This window comes from Watersipora subatra, chromosome 5 (genome assembly GCF_963576615.1).
Source record: "Watersipora subatra chromosome 5, tzWatSuba1.1, whole genome shotgun sequence".
NCBI classification, from domain to species: Eukaryota; Metazoa; Bryozoa; class Gymnolaemata; order Cheilostomatida; family Watersiporidae; genus Watersipora; species Watersipora subatra.
In genome coordinates, this window is record NC_088712.1 from 56,769,370 (window position 1) to 56,789,527 (window position 20,158).

The window sequence follows — 20,158 nt, forward strand, 5'->3', positions numbered from 1 at the left end:
CGTGTGATGTGGCACCAACAAATTAAATAAATGTATATTTTATTGTTTATATCTAAATAAACCTATTACTTTAATTTTTTTTTAAATATGAAACCTTCAATAAAGGTTCTAGCGAGCATTAGTCACTGCATCACAAATCTTTCTAAAACAAAGAAGTTATTCATAGAGCTAAAGATGGGTTAGTGCGCTAAACTTAATATGCACGCTTTGCTAGAAATAGTAGTTAGACTTGTTGACAGAAAAATAAAAGATTTTCAGTTAGATAACGAAAGATAAGCAATTCGATTTCATAATTGTACACAAAGACATCAGAACGTAATTTGAGTTATCAACAGTCCACAGTTGTTTGCGGGATAGACTCCATTCAAGGGGCATCTTTTTATCAAATTTTGCTTTAAAGACTTTGATCTGTTTATTAAAAGTTTATTCAGCAAAAAGTTCAGCAAAGTTGAAATCTTTACTATAATAAGAAACATGTCCATCTGTCTGAACAACACTACGGCGTTAGGCAAAAAAATTCCTCACATGGGAATGAACTTTAGCAGTTCATTTTTTCAGACAAGCCCTCTAACCACTGCGCAACCCAGCCACCTTGCCACATTGTGACATAACTATGCACATACTCATTACTCTGATGATCTCTCACAGCACACGGGAATGTCACCATACTAGTTTTAATTATTCACAAAAGCAAAAGCTCATTGCCGATATATCATTTTAAAGTTTTTTACAATCTAATAAAAAGCTTTGAGAAAAGACTTGTAATGATGTTACATTACAAATGTCTTTATAAACAATAAATTATAAACAGTAAATTATAAACAATAAATTATAAACAGTAAATTATAAACAATAAATTATAAACAATAAATTATAAACAGTAAATTATAAACAATAAATTATAAACAGTAAATTATAAACAATAAATTATAAACAGTAAATTATAAACAATAAATTATAAACAATAAATTATAAACAGTAAAGTCTGAATAAATCAAACTTACTCCACTCTTACAGATCTGAGTGTTTTCATTGCAAAGTTTCTTTTCATTGATGGGGGTACCTGCGGGACATGTGGAGTTGGTACCGGTGCAGACAGCGCTACCGGTACACTCTGTCTCCTCGCTGCAGATTCTATTGGCTGCAGCATATTCACAGTTCGTTGTGCAGCACGGACCTTGAGATGGGCTGTCAAAAAGAAAACATTTTGAATATTGTGTGTGTTTTCCGTTGAACAGAGTACCTCAATTATATTGTATAATCTTGATCAGAATAAACTCCGCAAGTAAAGCTAGAATGATAAACAATATAAACACTAGCCCAGGGTTTTCCAATTAGAGGTATTTGCATTTTTAAGAGAGTTGTCATCCCGTGTGCAAACAACCGTATTTTATTTTTAGTCAGAGAAAGTATTTTTGTAGTAGTAAAACACGTATGTAAGATTTCCAAAAACAATTTTGGTTAAAAAAAGTTTATTCTTTAGGTAAAAAGAGAGGTTGGCCAGAGTTAAAAGGTAGGATAATTCTTGAATTCGCCTTTAATGCACCTATTGATAGATTATTCTTACGACTATTGTTCATACCTACTAGCCATTAAAAAATAGGTTGGTTCAAGCTAGTTGCATTGACTCAAACCATAACCCGCCTAAGGGGTGCAAGCTTTTGTTGTTCGCGGAGGTGCAGAAATCAAATTTCACCTCTTCTATACTTCAAAAATGAATATTATGATGCCCAAAAATGATCTGTGCACTCACCCACAAAGAAACACGTTTTAATCAGATGATAGCAAAGAAGTGCCCAGAAAAACGGTCAAACATCATAAAGCAAATTTTTGTTATATTTTGCTTTTAGATGTCAAAACGTTAAACTTTTAGAATGCCTTTTAATAACATACATCTATATACATATTTCTCAAAGTATGTAGATATGTGTGTCATTTCAACTATAGCTATAGCGCACGCTGATTATTTTACCGATGCGGCCATGCGTTACGACGCCCCTGTTAAGAAATATTTTTCGTAAAGTTCAATTACTGTATCCGGGGTCAAGGTCAATTGTTCTTACGCGGACAATGTTATTGTGGCCTTTTTATGGTCTTTTTTTCTTTAATGTATTTTACCTGCACGAAATATTTTCCTCATGATATGAAGTTTAAAAGTTGTTTGACAAAGTTGGAAAACATTTACAGTTGTTTTTATTTTCTCTCTTAATTTATTTCAATTACACAAGAAAATTTTCTCATAATATGTAGTTTGAAAGTTAGAATGGCAAATGTTGTTATATGTTAAAAAGAAATAAATTTTCTGACCAAAGATTTTTTTATTACCCAGGAAACACTGGGTTGCACAGCTAGTGTTTGCATATATTGCACATATGTCTGTTTTTTTATAAAATTTTGAGCTTTTTTGTTTCATTCTAAGCATGGGAGTGCGATATTGCCCTCGTCAGTTGTAGGAGTTCAGCAAAGCAATGGGGAAGCAACTTATCGATTTTAAGTTGAAAATGCCAAACACCTAGTGTTATTGTTTCTTGTCAAAAAAAGTTGAAATGTGTTTTACTCATATTAAAAATTAGAATTTATGCTAAATTTTATATGCAATTAAAAAGCTAGTTCCTAAAAATCACTGTGTGGAATAAAAACATCCATGCGAGTTGCGATTTTTGTGCCATAAAAACGGCGACCAACATTGTCGCACATGTGCATCCTTCTTACATTCCCGCTACTTCATATGCAGACATGCCTTGACATAAGGCATCGCACAACCATCGCTCTGCTATCGCACTCTATGCAAACATGTTCTGCTTGTCGGACCAGTGTATCGCTTCGGTACTGGCACATCCTGGTATCAGTACACTATCACTGCATAAAAACTTAGTAACTTAACTGAACTTAACCATGATCCTGGCTATCTATAAAACCTATCATAATATAACCTGGGAAATTCCCTTACCTTAGAAAACTTAGTAAATGAGACTCACTCGCATGCCATGTTTGGCTTGAGGGTACACATATTGCTGGACTGAACACCTCGTCCAAAGCAGCACTTGCAGCAGTCTGTACAATCCTGTGTAAACCCACAGTCGCACTCCTCTCCATCCTCCTTCACATTGTTGCCGCAGAAGGCACTTTGTCGTTCTAAATTGTAAAGGTGCAAGAGAGTTAGAGAAAGAGTAATTTGAGATGCAGTTCGATAACATTTTGAAACTTCTACATTTTCCAATAACACCGAACCAGAAATTTTAACTTTGTTTCAGATAAATCATTAAACAATATGAAAAAAATGTGAAAGAAGGTTCTAATTTAGACTTTATAAAGGATTAACAAAGTATTTAAAAGGAAAACATGAGATTCTAAACCTACTGATACAATTAGCGATAGAATATAGTGAATAGGTGGCAAAACTGATCAAGGTCTGGTGTTGACGTTTTTACTACATCTTTCCACTAGCGTCAGCATTTGGGTCAGCGTATTAGTGTTTTTTTAAAACATATTAGTATAACTGTCGTGATTGTATAGCAACAAGCAAACTGATATTTAAAAAGTTATCTTAAGTGATGGCACTAGTACTAGTGAATTTATAGTACTAGTGGATATATAGTACTAGTGAATGTATAGTACTAGTGAATGTATAGTACTAGTGAATGTATAGTACTAGTTAATATATAGTATTAGTGAATGTATAGTACTAGTGAATGTGTAGTACTAGTGAATGTATGGTACTAGTGAATGTATAGTACTAGTGAATGTATAGTACTAGTGAATGTATAGTACTAGTGAATGTATAGTACTAGTGAATGTATAGCACTAGTAAATATACAGCACTATTGAATGTATAGTACTAGTGAATATACAGTACTAGTGAATGTATAGTACTAGTGAATGTATAGTATTAGTGAATATATAGTACTAGTGAATATATAGTACTAGTGAATGTATAGTACTAGTGAATGTATAGTACTAGTGAATGTATAGTACTAGCAAATGTATAGTACTAGTGAAGGTATAGTACTAGTGAATGTACAGTACTAGTGAATGTACAAGCACTGATGAACATAAAGTCAGGTACAAAGAATCCAACTTTACCAGAAGCAACCACAAACTTGCCTTTCAAGCAATCTGGTCGTACTTTTTTCCTATCGCTGATGATTGTCGCAATCGAGCGTTTGGTGCAGGGCGACCATTTAAAGTTGTTAGGTAAAATTCCTGATGAAGTATGAGGATACATGATGAAGTTTCCTTGGCCTTTATTTGCTGACCCGCTGCTTGCAGGAGAGCACTCTGTCGAATCACCGGGGTCATGCTAAAACATCAAACTAATATGTATCTATGGAAACAACACAAGTAATAGAACAGAGGTTAAAAGTTGGTGTGGACAACTCTTTAGATTTTATCTGGTCACGCGAACACGGTTGAAAGGCATTCAGCAAAACTCTAGTCCTACAGTTGTGAATTTGCATCTCAAACTTCAGCCAAACTCTACTTTTGTGAAACTGACCATCTCACCCATACCACATCTCTTATAACTAGGGCAATCCAGTGTTAAAAATTGAAAAATTATTGACACTAATTGCTCCTTAAAACTCATATTTGATCTTTTTTTAAATTTTAATAATGAAAAATGGCTTTTTACATTAATAAAGTCGAGGTTAAACTCTTAAAGACAAAAAATGTGAAATTTAGTTTTTCACCAGTTTTTTACCTAGTCATCTAGCTTTTTACATTTAGTTGTACAAAGCAGGTTAATTCTCTTACCGGTGATCCTAGATTGTGTCCAAACTCGTGCGCAAAAACAAATCGCACAGTTGTTACTGGAAGCGTTTTACCAAAGCTCAGCATAGTCGTAAAACCCGTATTATGAGAAAGACCATTAGAGGAAGGTTTGCTGCACACTCCAGTGGAAACTGTAACATGATTCAATCTTACACAATCGGCAGCATTCTATTACAAAAGAAAATAATAAAGTGCTGTCGCAAACATGTCAGAGAGTTGTCTAAAGTTGATTGCATAAGAAAGAGAGTTTGAGAACTTGAGTACCTTACGCTAGTAACTTAAGCTAGTCTAAATCTTTACTATAATAAGAACCCTGTCAATCAGTCTGAAACCAGTTTGTGCTTATAATTGTGCTTATAATCGTTATGTTATGCCTCATAATCTCTCACACAATCATGATCTTCAAGCGTACTAGTAGTAATCAACAGTATGGTAAGGGAAAATTAGTAGTAGTATAGTGTTAGCTCGCCTGTGTGCAAAATTAGTAATCCCAAGTTCAAATACAGCGTGAAGCAGATGTTTCCTTCTTACACTTTAATCGCTATAACTGGACACACGAACAGACAACAAATACTGAGATTAATCTAAACAGATATATTGCACTAAACATGTAATAAGAGCATCTGTGAGAATAGGCTACTGTAGTCAAAAATAGATTTTCCATCTTGAAAAAAAAGGTTTTTCCCAGTATCTGGTAAAATTTTTAGATTATTTTGTTTTGCTAATCTTTTTAAATTTGCATCATCAAGACCATCACTCTAGAAAATATCAGAAGAGTTGAAAAGCTTATTTACACAACGACATGATCTATATATTTAAACAAACAGCTATTCATTATGACAGCGTCACAAAAATAAAGCCAATACAATATTTGATTCGATATTCGATATATTTAATACTTCATAAAAATTTTAAAACATCTAACAACTGAGCTATTAAATCTCAAACAAAACCAGTGGTCCGTGCTGAGTACGATGTTTCATTTCAAAATTACTAACTAAATGTGTCCTAAACTATAATAAGAAATGAAATTGTAATATTTTTTTTAAATATCAACGATATAGCAAAATTAAAAGAATTTGCAGTATAAAAAAGATACTCGCATATAAAGAAGCATACAACTAATAAGGGTTACCTAACTAAGGGGTCAGTTCATACGTGCATAGCTTTGATCACACTCTAAATGACATCATGCTAACTTGATTTTATCAACTACAACTACAGCTAATATTATGCTAAGCATACGGCTAGTAGCCTGTTACTTACAGTTTGTTTAATATCCTACCGAGAGCACTTGAAAAAAACTCGCATGTGAAGGTGCCTTAAAAAATGACATGAAGCCATCACATTTCGTCTTTTTTGTCCAGCATTTGTTCTCACAATAAGAGCGTGCATGCACACACGCGAAGCAGTGTTCGGTTGATAATACTACACAAGGACAGTAATAACAGTCTGTGATTGGCTGTTCATACGCCTAATCGTTGCATTTACGTACACTACATACAACTATACATGCAGTTTATTTGCATTAATAGTACCGCTAGCGCAGTTGAAAAAGATTTACTGTTATTAATACAAATAAAACATAACAATAATGTTTATCATTTTCATTAACTCTTTTTTGCAAGCATTTGCTGAGATAGATGCGTACAGTGTTATGATTTGTACGGTGGGCTTATAGGCAATTCTTTTCATAAATTTACTGTTTTAGGACTGTTTTCGAGTATCGGCATATACCATAAACTGGTGTGCAAAGATATAAGGGATAAATAAGTGATAAATTTTTAAAACAGTAAAATTGTGAATGCTGTGAAACAAGGAACAAGCGTAAAATTCTAAAATGCCATTTATAAATATCTGTATCATCCGAGCAAATCTTTCATTTATGAAGAATGTTTTTTTAAACAGTGAACTGATGATGAACATGACTTAAAAATTAGATTTTCTAAACTTTAAAAAATTTTAATTGTTCAAAAGTAAAATAAAAATGCTTTTCATGTTTTTTAAAAGTAGATTGCATGCAAAACCCAATTTAATACTTGCATCTAATTCTATATCAAGGTTAAGGTTGAATGCTGCGGTATAAGAATACTAACGTCCAGGTGCTCCAACCCAGGCAAGGCCAACTGTTGCGTCGTCATAGTTGCGATAAGTAAGCAGATGAGAATGGCAGAAATCCCCAAGGCCTGGGATATCACTGAATAGGTTGAGGGTGTTAGATGCATCCACCCCAACAGTGCACAGTCCATATCTCTCACGAGCGCATGATGCACTGCTGTTAATCTACAAGAGTAACAAGATTGATTGTTTTGATCGCAAAAAAGTGCTACAAAAATAAACGTATGAACCAATAAACACAGTAGAAGACCTTGACCTATGTCTAACAAAATGGGTTTAAAACGAAACAGCTTACTCGCAGGTAATAGTATTGTTTCACCTTTGCATCGGTTTACATATAGATATAGGCTATTCATGTGAGTACAACTTTACATATAGATATAGGCTATTCATGTGACAACAACTTTACATATAGATATAGGCTATTCATGTGATTACAACTTTACATATAGATATAGGCTATTCATGTGACTACAATTTTACATATAGATATAGGCTATTCATGTGACTACAACTGTACATATAGATATAGGCTATTCATGTGACTATAACTTTACATATAGATATAGGCTATTCATGTGACTACAACTTTACATATAGATATAGGCTATTCATGTGACTCCAACTTTACATATAGATATAGGCTATTCATGTGACTACAACTTTACATATAGATATAGGCTATTCGTGTGACTACAACTTTACATATAGACATAGGCTATTCATGTGACTACCACTTTACATATAGATATAGGCTATTCATGTGACTACAACTGTACATATAGATATAGGCTATTCATGTGACTACAACTGTACATATAGATAAAGGCTATTCGTGTGACTCCAACTTTACATATACATTGTAGATATAGGCTATTCATGTGACTACAACTTTACATATAGATATAGGCTATTCATGTGACAACAACTTTACATATAGATATAGGCTATTCATGTGACTACAACTTTACATATAGATATAGGCTATTCATGTGACTACAACTTTACATATACATTGCAGATATAGGCTATTCATGTGACTACAACTTTACATATAGATATAGGCTATTCATGTGACAACAACTTTACATATAGATATAGGCTATTCATGTGACTACAACTGTACATATAGATATAGGCTATTCGTGTGACTACAACTTTACATATGGATATAGGCTATTCGTGTGACTACAACTGTACATATAGATATAGGCTATTCGTGTGACTACAACTTTACATATAGATATAGGCTATTCATGTGACTACAACTTTACATATAGATATAGGCTATTCATGTGACTACAGCTTTTAAAATATCACCAACTGGTATAACATATAAAATGTTTTAATTCACTTTCAAATGAAACTGTCCTTGATTTTGTTTTATTAAAACCTTTGCAAACCTGTAATAATATGCTATTTATTTTGATAATGTTATTATGTTATCTAACACTTCTGTCATTTTTGTAGTAAGCATAGTATATAAAAGGTTTTACTTTTACTTCTTAAAGCAATCTGAGCCAACATTTGTTCCAAGCAACACAATTGTAACACCATTATTGTATGTTATAATATTACCCGTTGAATACCCGGCGTTGCACGAGTAATGGAATAATTACGTAATGATTTTGAGTGACTTACCTGTAAAGCTAGATCTTTACTAAAATATTTACTAAAACAATACTAGTGTTTTGGGCCAGGTCAACAATCATTACGCGCAACAGTTCAGTGCTAGTTATTAACCCCAAGGAAGCGCTTTAAGCATGCATATCTTAACCAATGTAATGACTATTCCCTAATAACTCCATTGTAATCCATGTAGCTTAGTGGTTATGTTCTGGAGGTCCTGAGATCAAATCCAGTGCCATGTAGATTTTTATTGCTAGATTTCAAATGCTATAAGTGGACACATGGTTTAACAATAAACAAGCACTGAGATTTATATATAGACTAGCTGTGCTACCCTGCGTTGGCCGAGTATTAAAAATCAGTTTATAAACAATAACAAATAATGAGAGTTGCCTGCCACTTGCCATTAGCCTGGCCCATTGCCAATGGATAATTGGAGTAAGCTCATTAATAAGAGCTATGGATTCTCATGACTTTGCGCCGTGACCGAAAGCTTAGCGTAGTTGTTGCCATATAGCGACATATATTGTCTAGCAATCTATCAAGATCTTGTGGCTAAACTGGTAGGCCATCGGTCTGCCGTACAGGAGGTTCCGAGATTAAATTTTCTGTGATACGGATTCTTTATTCCAAGATTTTAATAACTATACCTAGCTGGATATATACAACGACGACAAATTTTGAGCAATATATAAATAGATTACATCGTAGGACAATTGCAATACTACATTGAAAAATCATCTAAAATACACTGTGCATTATTACTGTATGGTAATATTATTATCATGTGAAAAACCAAAACAACTTCATCTATATCTGTGCTCAAGTCCTGTCTAAAGATTAGCAGTGTTGCCTGTGTATATGATATGCTAGCAGTAAGTACTGTTTAGCCCAGGATTTCTTTTATTCTCAGTCCAAAGGCCCGCAGCACGCATGTTAATATTCAATGCAACATTCATTATTAATATTCAATGCAAATTACTAGATGATTCATTCATGCCAAGAATCCATGAACACTTTTATTGAGGGCAAATGTCCATAATGCATGCGGAAGACAATTTTAATCAGATAGATTACAAAATGTTTCCGTTTTCTAATTTCTCTAATCTCGAGTTTCTAATCTGATAAATCGTGACACACTTTTATGGAAAATCAAATTTCCAAGATTGCCAATTGAGTCTGGCATCACTTGAAGTGGACCTACTTTTTCACATTAAATAAGTCGTAAAAAACACATGAAACTCTGGTCATCTGCTCTTACAACTCCTCCCTTATATGAGAGTACTTTAACGACACAGAACATGGCTCTTATTATAGTAGAGATTATTCAGCAAAGCCGGAAGCAGTGGATTATTTGCAATCATAAAACTATGATCTCGTAATCTTGTTTCAAAACATCGCAAATAATTTAGGCCACAATTTAAGTGCATCGTAAAGGATTGCTGTGCACAGAAATTGAACTAGTGATATTCAACTCCGTAAACCGAGACTCTACTACCTTAACTAATATATTGCCTTCAGGCTTGCTGTAAGTAAACAGGATAACGGTAAGCCAGTTGATGATTCAATCAGATTGTTTGCAGACAAGGCTATTTCTCAGGAACCAAGCAAAGTTTCAAAACCAAATATTTTAGCACCTTAGTTGAAGAAGCGGAGAATATGAGTGTGATATTAGGATGAAATCTGCCAAAAAGTGAACTAATGGACACAGACACACAGACAGACATACATAATGATAAAGCAAGATTTACTAATATAGATCGCTACTACTATACTATTAGTAGTAACAGTCGTAGTAGGGCCTACTTCTACTATCACTTACAAGCGCTGCAAAAATGATCAGGTAAAAACTATTTATCAGTTGTATTAGTTATATATTGTATTAGTTATATATTGTATTAGTTATACAACTGATAGATAGTTTATACAATTATTTTAATCACTTATATTTTAATACAATGCACTATTTATATTAATTATACCATATATACTATTATAGTATAGCAATTAGTTACATATTATCCCACGACCAAACAAGAGTGAAACGATTGGTTGGGAGAATTATGATAAATGCACATGTGCACACAACTTCCAAAAAATTATCCGTTAACGGCCGTCACCAAACCCTTGCAACGAAATCCTATCAACAAATTTAACTATTTTTCAGTAAAGTCGTTTAAGTATAATAATGATACAAAACGCATATAAACCTATTTAAATATGTTACCAAGCCTTTGAAAGGTTACCGCAAATTCCTAAAACTAACCCATCTGATCGGATTATACATAAATAGACATATTTATTAGGACGAAAATCGTCACAAAACGCTTGAAAGGCTTCGTTTAATAAAAGTTAAGACTGGAATATGAAACGCCGAGCGACAGAGAATAGAACGATAAAGTCTTGCCACAAATCGCCACAAAACGCTTGAACAGCTTGGTTTATTAATAGTTTCGACCGACCTACGAAACGCCAATAAAGCCGTGCGACAGATAGTAGAACTGTTTACTGTGTACTGTTTGTCTACTGTTTGAGGCGTAGACCGATTTACAGGTACGAAAATGTGGTACACAGTTTATCAGCCTACGTTTTTGTCCAATTACCGAAGGGTTTTCAAATTATCTAGAACAACAGCCAGATTTCTTTACATCTTATCTACAAGGTAGGGCGTTACTACAACGCCCTTTTATGACAAGAATATTTCTTTATTTCACTCCAGTTTGCATAAAACTTCCAGACGCGTAAATGCCAACGCTTGCTCTCTGTTACATATCGCTGTCAAAACCATTCTACATTCATCAAAACACAACCAACTTTCAAACTGTATATTACACATCAGTTTGCCGTTTAACTTTTAATATTGCATTTCAGAGATATAATAAACATATTTCTTTATTGTTGGCATTGTTGTTGTTAGTTAAATTACGTACAGTAGGTTAGGTCTATAGCTTGAATTAATATTTATTTTATTATTGTAAAACATAAGTTTGAGATAGTTAATTATTTATTTTGTTAATATTTATTTCTGTTACATATTGTTGTCAAAACTGTTTTGCATTCAACACAACCAACTTTCAAACTGTATATTACAATATATTTTACTTGTAATATTGCATTTCAGAGCTATAATAAACATATTTCATTATTGCTGTTGTTAGTTAAATTACGTACAGTAGCTTAGGTCTACAGCTTGAATTAATATTTATTTTAACCAACAACCAACTTTCAAATTGTGTATTACACGGCAGCTTGCCATTTTACTTTTAATATTGCATTTCAATATAATAAGAGGTTTAATAAACATATTTCATTATTGCTGTTGTTATTTAAATTACGTACAGTAGGTTAGGTCTACTGCTTGAATTAATATTTATTCTATTATTGTAAAACATAAGTTTGAGATAGTTGAATATTTATTTTATTAATATTTATTTCTGTTACATTTCTGTTATTTCTGTTGCGCCTTTTTAGAGTCGTGCTCCCTCAAATTTATTTTATATCATCTCAAACAAGTCTCATTTACATTATACTCTGTCAATTCCTGCTGAGAACTACTTTTTCAACAACCAACAGTACCATTTCTTTTTTCCGTTATTACTTTGGTCGTGGGCTGTATGACAGTGGAATTTCTAGTATATATACGTGTATAGATTGGTAAGGCATTATGTATCAAGGAAAACAAGTAAAATCTTGAAGATTTCATCCATCACCGTAGTAATATGTCATCGTCTTTGTACAAGTTTAGTGGAACTTTAGCACAAGATTAAGCTTGTGCATGTGAAAGTTCAAGACATCATGAATTCTTTTTTGAAATATAATGTTTTTAGCATCAAACTAATAATGCACATTTGCTGTCAGGACAGAAAATTGTATGATAATCTGAAGGAGGTGGAGTATTATTTTGAGCAAATTGTTAAAAGTAAGGCCAATGTTCTTAAATGTACTTCAATTACTTTAATGTACTTGATGTACTTAACTGTACTTATATGTGCTTACATGGACGCGCCTGTACTTGAATTACTTAGATAGCAATGAAACACCAGTAAAACTGGAGTTTTGTACTTTTTACGTGCACATACTTTTTAAATAATAGCGTAATATTCCTCCCTAACAAAAACATTGAAAACACAAAATTTTTTGTTGGAGTTATGGTACCATCTTTTCCGTTAATGTGCAAAGAGGTATCTATTTAAGCAATCAGTATTTAATCAGAGAACTCAATTGACTGGCAAACCAGTAGCAATTCGTGAATGAAAATGATTAGTTGAGCTGTCAGCCAATCGTTGAGCTATGAAAATTTACGGCAGCATCTGGCAAGTTTTAAAATATTGATACATTGATTATTAGATCATATTTTCTCAACAATTGGCATGTATTTAAGGAACAGTTGTTACTTATATTATCGATAATGAACTATTATCATTTATTTTACGATACAGCAACTTTTTATTATTGCGGTATCTAACATTGACAGAGTAAAAAAATCAGCCAATTCATATTCTTCGTATCATTGCTTAATATGATGATTGAGTTTTAATGTAATCATAAAATTAATTATTAAATTAATAAATAAATTTAATAGTTGAATAATTTCAGGTTAAATTATAAATTAATCATAATTTAAACTAAAATCATAAAAAGAAGCAAACCTAAATTGGTATGGTATGTCATAACAAAAAAACACAGAGCATTTCTGGGTGGGATGTCTTATCTGAAACCTTTGGTGAATCATAGAGATATTGCTACAGCGGTTACTTACCAAGACTCGGACAACTTTGACATTGAACTCATTGAATGACTCGGTTCCATCCGGAGTAACAAATGAAGTAGCCAGAAAATTGTTGAGTTCTCTGATAAGGTACTGGAAGATTCCTGTAATCTCTTTTCTTATTGTCACCTCATTCCTCTGCAAGGAATATGATGTCATAGTTCTACCTCAACCTCTATTTTATTGCTCTGTACTAATTTTGCAAAATATTAAATTAGATGTTTTTGTTTGCTATTCAATAAACACTAACTTTTAGGACCATATATAAAGTTTTTTAAGAGTAAAAAGTGGGATAATATGAAAAATTACATTACAAAGGCATAAAAAAGGAAGTATACAATAACTACCATTATTAATAGTTAACAATAATAATAATGATAATAATAATTGATAATAATAGTTAGTTTTTGCTGAAGAGCACACAGTGAAGAAAAGAAACTGGAGGTACTGGGTAACTTACAGGTACGAGCAGCGCTGGAGAAATTTTATAACTTAAATAATTAAAGCTCTACAACTTAAAAAAATTTTTTTACAAAAGCGAGAAAAAGAACATAGAGATGGGCAAATGAGGCAATTAGAACAAAAAAGGGGTTAGCCATCTCAACAACAGACAAACCTAATGATATGAGTGCAAAATTCATAATGGCTAAATTTCATGTTGCGAAAAACTGGGATGGTGAGAATTTGACATAATAATTAATTGCAGCCTATTGCATCCTTGTCTGGCTAACCAGGTGCAGCTTCTATCAGGTCAATATGGGGCAGCTCGGATTGGTCTTATACAAGAAGTTGTGATTAATCACAACGTTGCCATATGTTCAATTTCTCGCGACAACAAATACCGTCGCTACTAATTTTGTGCTCGCATCTAGTCTTTTAGCCGTATGTCTAAAGTATCATTTTTTTAAAACTGACAAAATTGCAAAGTGCAATTTCATACCAACTCTGACTCAGTAAGTAAAGCCACTCACTCCAACTGTATCTTCAAAGTGCCTCCATAGCTCTGGATCAGACATGAGTTGCATCTCGCAAGTTTGTTTAGGGTCAACATTGGGTGCTTGTCTCCTCGTTCTTTGGTGCCGAACTATTCTAAGTATAACAAAGTTTGTTGATGCCAGCGTGTTGGACTTGACAACAAGGCTTGCAACTAACCATCGGCAGCAACAAGCGCCTGAGGCAGCAAATGCTGCCTTAGGCAGCAGCTAGCACCTTTGATTAGCGCCTTTGGCAGTAAATAGCACTGTTGGCAGCAATTTTCACTTCCAAGAAGAAAGCTCCTGAATGTTTACAAATGCTCTGGTAGCGAAAAAACTGAAATTACTATTAAACCAAAGAGTTGTCTTCCCTATTAATTTGTGCTGTACTAGCCCCAGCTATTGCTCAGATGAAGTGAGTCGAAATTAAAATTAACTTGATCTACAGCTTTCAAAAACTTCATAAAAAACTAATAAGTATTTATAACTTGCATGCCTATAGTGTAACAACAAGGTATCGAGCTATTTATATGTGAATCGGCTTTTAATTGCCTTTAAAAACGCTCTGGAAACAACACCGATCTCTACTAGACATAGAGATCGGTGTTGTTTAACAAACTAATCATTTTACACTTGAGATATCAGAGTTTTTAGTCAGCCAGAGCTACAGACCTGCGTCTATGTTTAGTCCCCTGCAACATCTTGTTCATCCAGTCTATGTTCTTCTGGAGGCTGTTGCCACATGATCCTCGCAACTGTCTGAAACAAGGTCAAGGTTACTTCATATTTATCTACAGCGAGATATGTGTCAAGATATCTTTAGTGGCTCACAGTTTATTTTAAAAGAGACCAAAACAATTTTTAACCTTCTAAAGGATATAGTGCTTTTGGCCTACTTAATATTTGCATGTGAGTTCAGTTGGAAATCGCTGCCTCCGCTGCCATCATGTTGTAAAAATAAAAAACTGAGCTATTATTAAACTTTATTTCAAGCTCGAGTTTATCTTATTCTAACCAACAAGCCGACTGAACTCTAAAAGTAAGCTACCCAGCTACTAGTGTTAACTTAACTAGTAAAAATGTTTTACCGCTCCTATAGCATATGACATCAATGTAAAAGCTTTATATTAATAAATCCCATTTTTCTGTTGTATGTGCAAGTTTGTCTGTCTGTTAGCCAGCGTAAATGCTACGCATTTCCACATTTGTTGCCTCAAATTTTCCCTTCAGTTGCCTTTTGCCAGGTTGCTAGAAATATTTGGTCTTGAATACTCTGTCTGTTCCCTGGGAACCAGACATTTAAATACCCACTTGCAGGCATCTAACTGAATATGAAGGAACTCCTTGGCATTGCAGGACTTGCAGCTAGTATAGCATAAAAGCGCTCATATGAACTTTCACTACCCACACATATGTGGAGTAATATCACATCACAAATGGTAGCCATATTAAATTCATAACATATGATCCAACATGTAGCAAATTATATGGTAAGCTGCTCTATGTCAAATTTTACTTAATTATAGACAACATTGACATGCTAAAGTTGATGGTTACTTGCAAGGTTGTAAAAAGCTAGTCACCAGCTATGCTCTTCAATTGAACCTGTCAAGTATAAAATTCTAATTCAACCTGCTGGGACTGCCAGACAATAATGTAACTGATTGCTTAATACTGAGGGTAACAGTCTTTCAATACTTGGCTCTTGTTGGTTAGCTTAAAATTCGACCAGATTTGATTTTCTAAAGCAAGTGTCTAACACCATATCATCCAACAAAACAAACTGTATTTGTGAGATGAAGAAATGGAACTCTTTTGAGATTTATGAATTATAAAACTACTGCGTAGAGCAGCTAGTAGAAGACAGAAGTATAAAAAACAAGATATTTGTAAAAGTTGCAGCTTTAAAGACCATTGTTACACAAATAATGGTATTTATGATTTCGGCTGGACATAACGGAGTCCAGTAGCAAGGGAACCTCAACGACTGGAGACATGGAGACTGGAGACGGAAAGCAATTGAAGGTTGAATGTCAATCTAGTCACAACCAATGACCTTTGTTGAGAATTGACCCCTAACCAGGTGTATGCAGGTCAGCCATCCTAGACCACTAGACTACCGCCATTCTCTTAACTCTGCAGAGACTCGGACAGCATATTATACTAGTACCCTGGCAGTCTAGTGTGAGATAATGAGAGATCATCAGGAGTGCTGATAAATCACAGATAATAACTATCTGCACAATGATTCTGAAGTGCCAGAAGTTGGTTGATAGGTGCAGGTGTGAGAATGTTGGTCTATCTAGGTAAATGCCATGAGTTCAAATCCCATATGGAGCAATCTTTTATCCTAACCCTTTAAACACGGCTTCGAAAAGACGAACACGGCTTTTGTTATAGTAAATATTATGTTAAATCATATTATATCATAGTATAATATATTATCTTTTATATATGTATTATACAATATTTCATTATGTAATTATATATTATATTATGCTCTAATATATTATAATTTGTTATATCTTCCGAATCAATATGGGATTGCATATGAGTATGCAATGGTTTTTTAGTGTATTATAGTATATGTTCAAACTTTACTTTGCTACGCAATGATAAACCTTATAGTGCTACACTAAGTAATTATATGCACCACTTATATTATCAGGCTACTCTGATACAAGTCAATATAATCAAATAAAACAGATACTATATCACCATGAGTACCTACGGTAAGATCTGATGAGCATCTATCACATCCTTCTCTCTATAAACCACAGAGTGAACTTTTGGTTCATTAAGCAGTGGTGAGTTCGGCTGATATTTTTCCTTTCTCTCTATGTACAATATTTCTGTTGGAGTTAAAGTTATCTTTCCTTGAAAGAGACCATCAATTATAAAGCCATATACTTGACTCCTTGCGTAACCTACAATAGCGGGAGTTGTTCAATCATACATTTTCTGTAAATAGTCCAGCACTATAGGTTGTTGGATGGTGAATTTAGGCATTCGTTTTTGCTTTCTATTGAAAAGAGGTGAGTTGAGCCGTGTGATCATCTATGCATCGATATTTTTGCTAGAACAGCTCTGTAAGGTGTTTTTTATGATTTGATACCTTGAATAGAAAAGGTTTTATGAATACATATGCCATAAAATGTGAATAGTGCAGTCCTATTGACTTATATTTATTTTTCAGTACAACGGACGGAGTCATAGTGAAGGTGTAGCTATTTCCCCTGAATGATGCCACAATACATGTCCACGGACTTACCTTTCACAGAGCCATTATTAAGATGTGCCAACTTACCTTTCACAGAGCCATTACTAAGGTGTGCTGATATACCTTTCACAGAGCCATTATTAAGGTGTGCTAACTTACCTTTCACAGAGCCATTACTAAGGCATGCTGATTTACCTTTTACAGAGACATTATTAAGGTGTGTTGACTTACCCTTCACAGAGCCATGGTACAAGTGTGAAGTGTCAAGATTGTTTTTTACACTGTCAAATATTTCTGATGCTTCTTTATCAAATGTTGCAGTATCTGGCACCAACAGCAAAGTCAGCGATCTGCAGAATAATTAACTTCTTTTGGCAGTTTTTAATCAAGCAAATCACTCACAAAAGCTAGAGTTCCGAAGTAGGAACATTCGATACTTGGGAGTTAGCAGTGTTACCTTACCTGATATTAATTAAATTGAGTTTTAAACCCCTTGAAACATGCCTGAAACTTCATATCAATGCGTCACTTTCTTAGCCAGTACAAGAATAGAGTGAATTATGTTACATCACACCAAAAGTCATGTATTTTTGTATCAATAAAATTTATTAATTGCTACGAAATGTTCAAAACGGTGTCAGCAAATATGTACAAAGCTGCTAATACTGCTAAGCTGTACAAATCAGAAAAAACCGAGTCGTGTCATCTTACCTGTTGAATGCCAGAACGTTTAGCTTCAGTGACTGATTCACTGCTCCAGCCATTTCTATCGATCTTTTGTGAAATTCATGCTGCTTGTAAGACTCAACTAAATCATAGTCTAAGGTCTCAAACCTCCTTATGAACCGATTGAGCTCATGTTCTAGAGTGAAGGCTAAATACACAAAGAGAATAGTGACTAGTAGAGAGCAATGCGTGTGTCTCATCTTTCTTTCTATGTATGAATCGAAGATCGGCTAGTTGTAAGTTTAAGCTAAGGAATTCCAGGTATTATGGACAGTAAAACAACAATTGTATAATCTTGAGCGTCAAAACATCTAAAAATGCATTATTGAGTGTTAGTTGAACAAAGGTCTGTATTATTTTTAATCTAAGAATCTCTGTAAGGCCTAACTTCAAGCCTTTTTTTAGAGGACAAAACATCAACCCATAATGCAAAGAAATAACTTCAAACCTTGTATTAGGGCATGTGACTTCAAGTTTATATAGAGAACACAACTTCTTAATAGTTTTAAAAACTAATACCCAAGAAATGTAAGTTTTAGCTCACCTACTTTAAGTAAAGCATTTAGTATTATTCGCTAAATATATCCAACAGAAGCATATCCAACAGGACTAAGAAAGTGTCCGTGTCCGTGTTTGTGTTTTGTATGCATTACAAGCAGCTTTTCAGTATTTTTGTGTTACAATTTTTCCAAAATAAGCATTATGTTACTACATATTAAAATTTTTAATAATATATAATGATACTATATATCATACACAGCATTGTTATATATTATATTATTGAAAGTATAGCTGTATATTATTAAAAATTTCTAACAATATATTATGTTTAGAAAATCATGAGATTGGATAATTCAGATAACTGCTGTATAGCTCAATTTTCCCCAAATATGTCTAAATAATGCCCAAAACGGTGTTCAGTTTGTGTTTTGCTCTCTGAAAAAAACTTTTCAATCATGAGCCTAACTAAAGCTATTTATTCACCAAAGAAGCCTGCAGAACTTGTAGGAGAGAAGTCACTATAAATCATGGCAATGATAGGCTCATTATAATGGAGATATTTTTCGAGCAAAGAGTTAAATACCCTTTTTTGAGTCCAATAAGTTTCATTATAGGAAATATTTGGGTTTAGCTCAATTGGTTGTTTTCGGCAGAAAATAGTGAGATCAATAAAAACTGAGAAAAACATCAACCAAGTATCGCATCAACCTCGCAATGGACCGAAGCTCTTCAACAGACGATCTATGTTCAAGAGTTGTCCTGCATGCTTTACAGAACATGCTAGGTAAAACTGTCCTTACAAATCATACACTTACAACTCTTTTCAAAAATTAGGACACCCGGAAACAGTGTGTGAATTTAGAAGCAAGCGTGAAGGCACCGCAAAATATACACCTACATGCAGCTATAGTAAGAAAGCTGTTCACAGTGTGCACAATGTCAACAACATACCTAACAATTCTACAGATCGGCGAACGTGGTTAAACACACATACACATCAACAACAAAAGCATATGGATGCAATAGGGCACTGGAGCAACATGTTCTATGAAAAATTTGGAAACATATAAAGCTTAAGTTTCACCAGCTATCACATCATCTAATGACTTGCATGGCTCTGGATACTCCAAAAAAGGAACAATCAGTGAATGTAGAGTTGATGTTACCCTGGACGACAAAACAATAAATAACATGTGTCTTACTATCATTAACTTGTCCGTCTAAGCCAACTTATTCGGAGCCGATTGGTCAAGTGCATTTGGGTTCACCGAATATGGATTGAGTGCTATCACAGATAGCCATTTTACAGAATTGGTGAGTAATGTAACACCTAACCTCAATGCCAAAGTTCAACTACTCACAGCTAAGTACAGCAAATTTTTCAAGCCAGTCTTAGGGCATTGTAAGGTCAAAATTATTTTACATTTTTGTGAGACTAAATCTCACAAAGCA

General features: G+C 33.8%; 1 protein-coding gene across 1 annotated transcript in view; it reads right to left on the reverse strand.

The window, feature by feature from the left end:
• The window catches only part of LOC137397500 (disintegrin and metalloproteinase domain-containing protein 10-like), a 47,369-nt gene that overhangs the window by 26,715 nt on the left and 496 nt on the right, over positions 1-20,158 (reverse strand). The window contains exons 2-13 of the mRNA XM_068083791.1: positions 19,791-19,873; positions 18,191-18,353; positions 17,639-17,829; positions 16,991-17,186; positions 14,932-15,018; positions 14,257-14,374; positions 13,277-13,423; positions 6,867-7,053; positions 4,753-4,901; positions 4,084-4,300; positions 2,979-3,135; positions 1,005-1,188 (exon numbers count right to left, since the gene is read on the reverse strand). Of these exons, the coding sequence (XP_067939892.1) occupies positions 1,005-1,188; positions 2,979-3,135; positions 4,084-4,300; positions 4,753-4,901; positions 6,867-7,053; positions 13,277-13,423; positions 14,257-14,374; positions 14,932-15,018; positions 16,991-17,186; positions 17,639-17,829; positions 18,191-18,353; positions 19,791-19,873 (1,879 nt within the window). The remainder of the gene's footprint in view (positions 1-1,004; positions 1,189-2,978; positions 3,136-4,083; positions 4,301-4,752; positions 4,902-6,866; positions 7,054-13,276; positions 13,424-14,256; positions 14,375-14,931; positions 15,019-16,990; positions 17,187-17,638; positions 17,830-18,190; positions 18,354-19,790; positions 19,874-20,158) is intronic.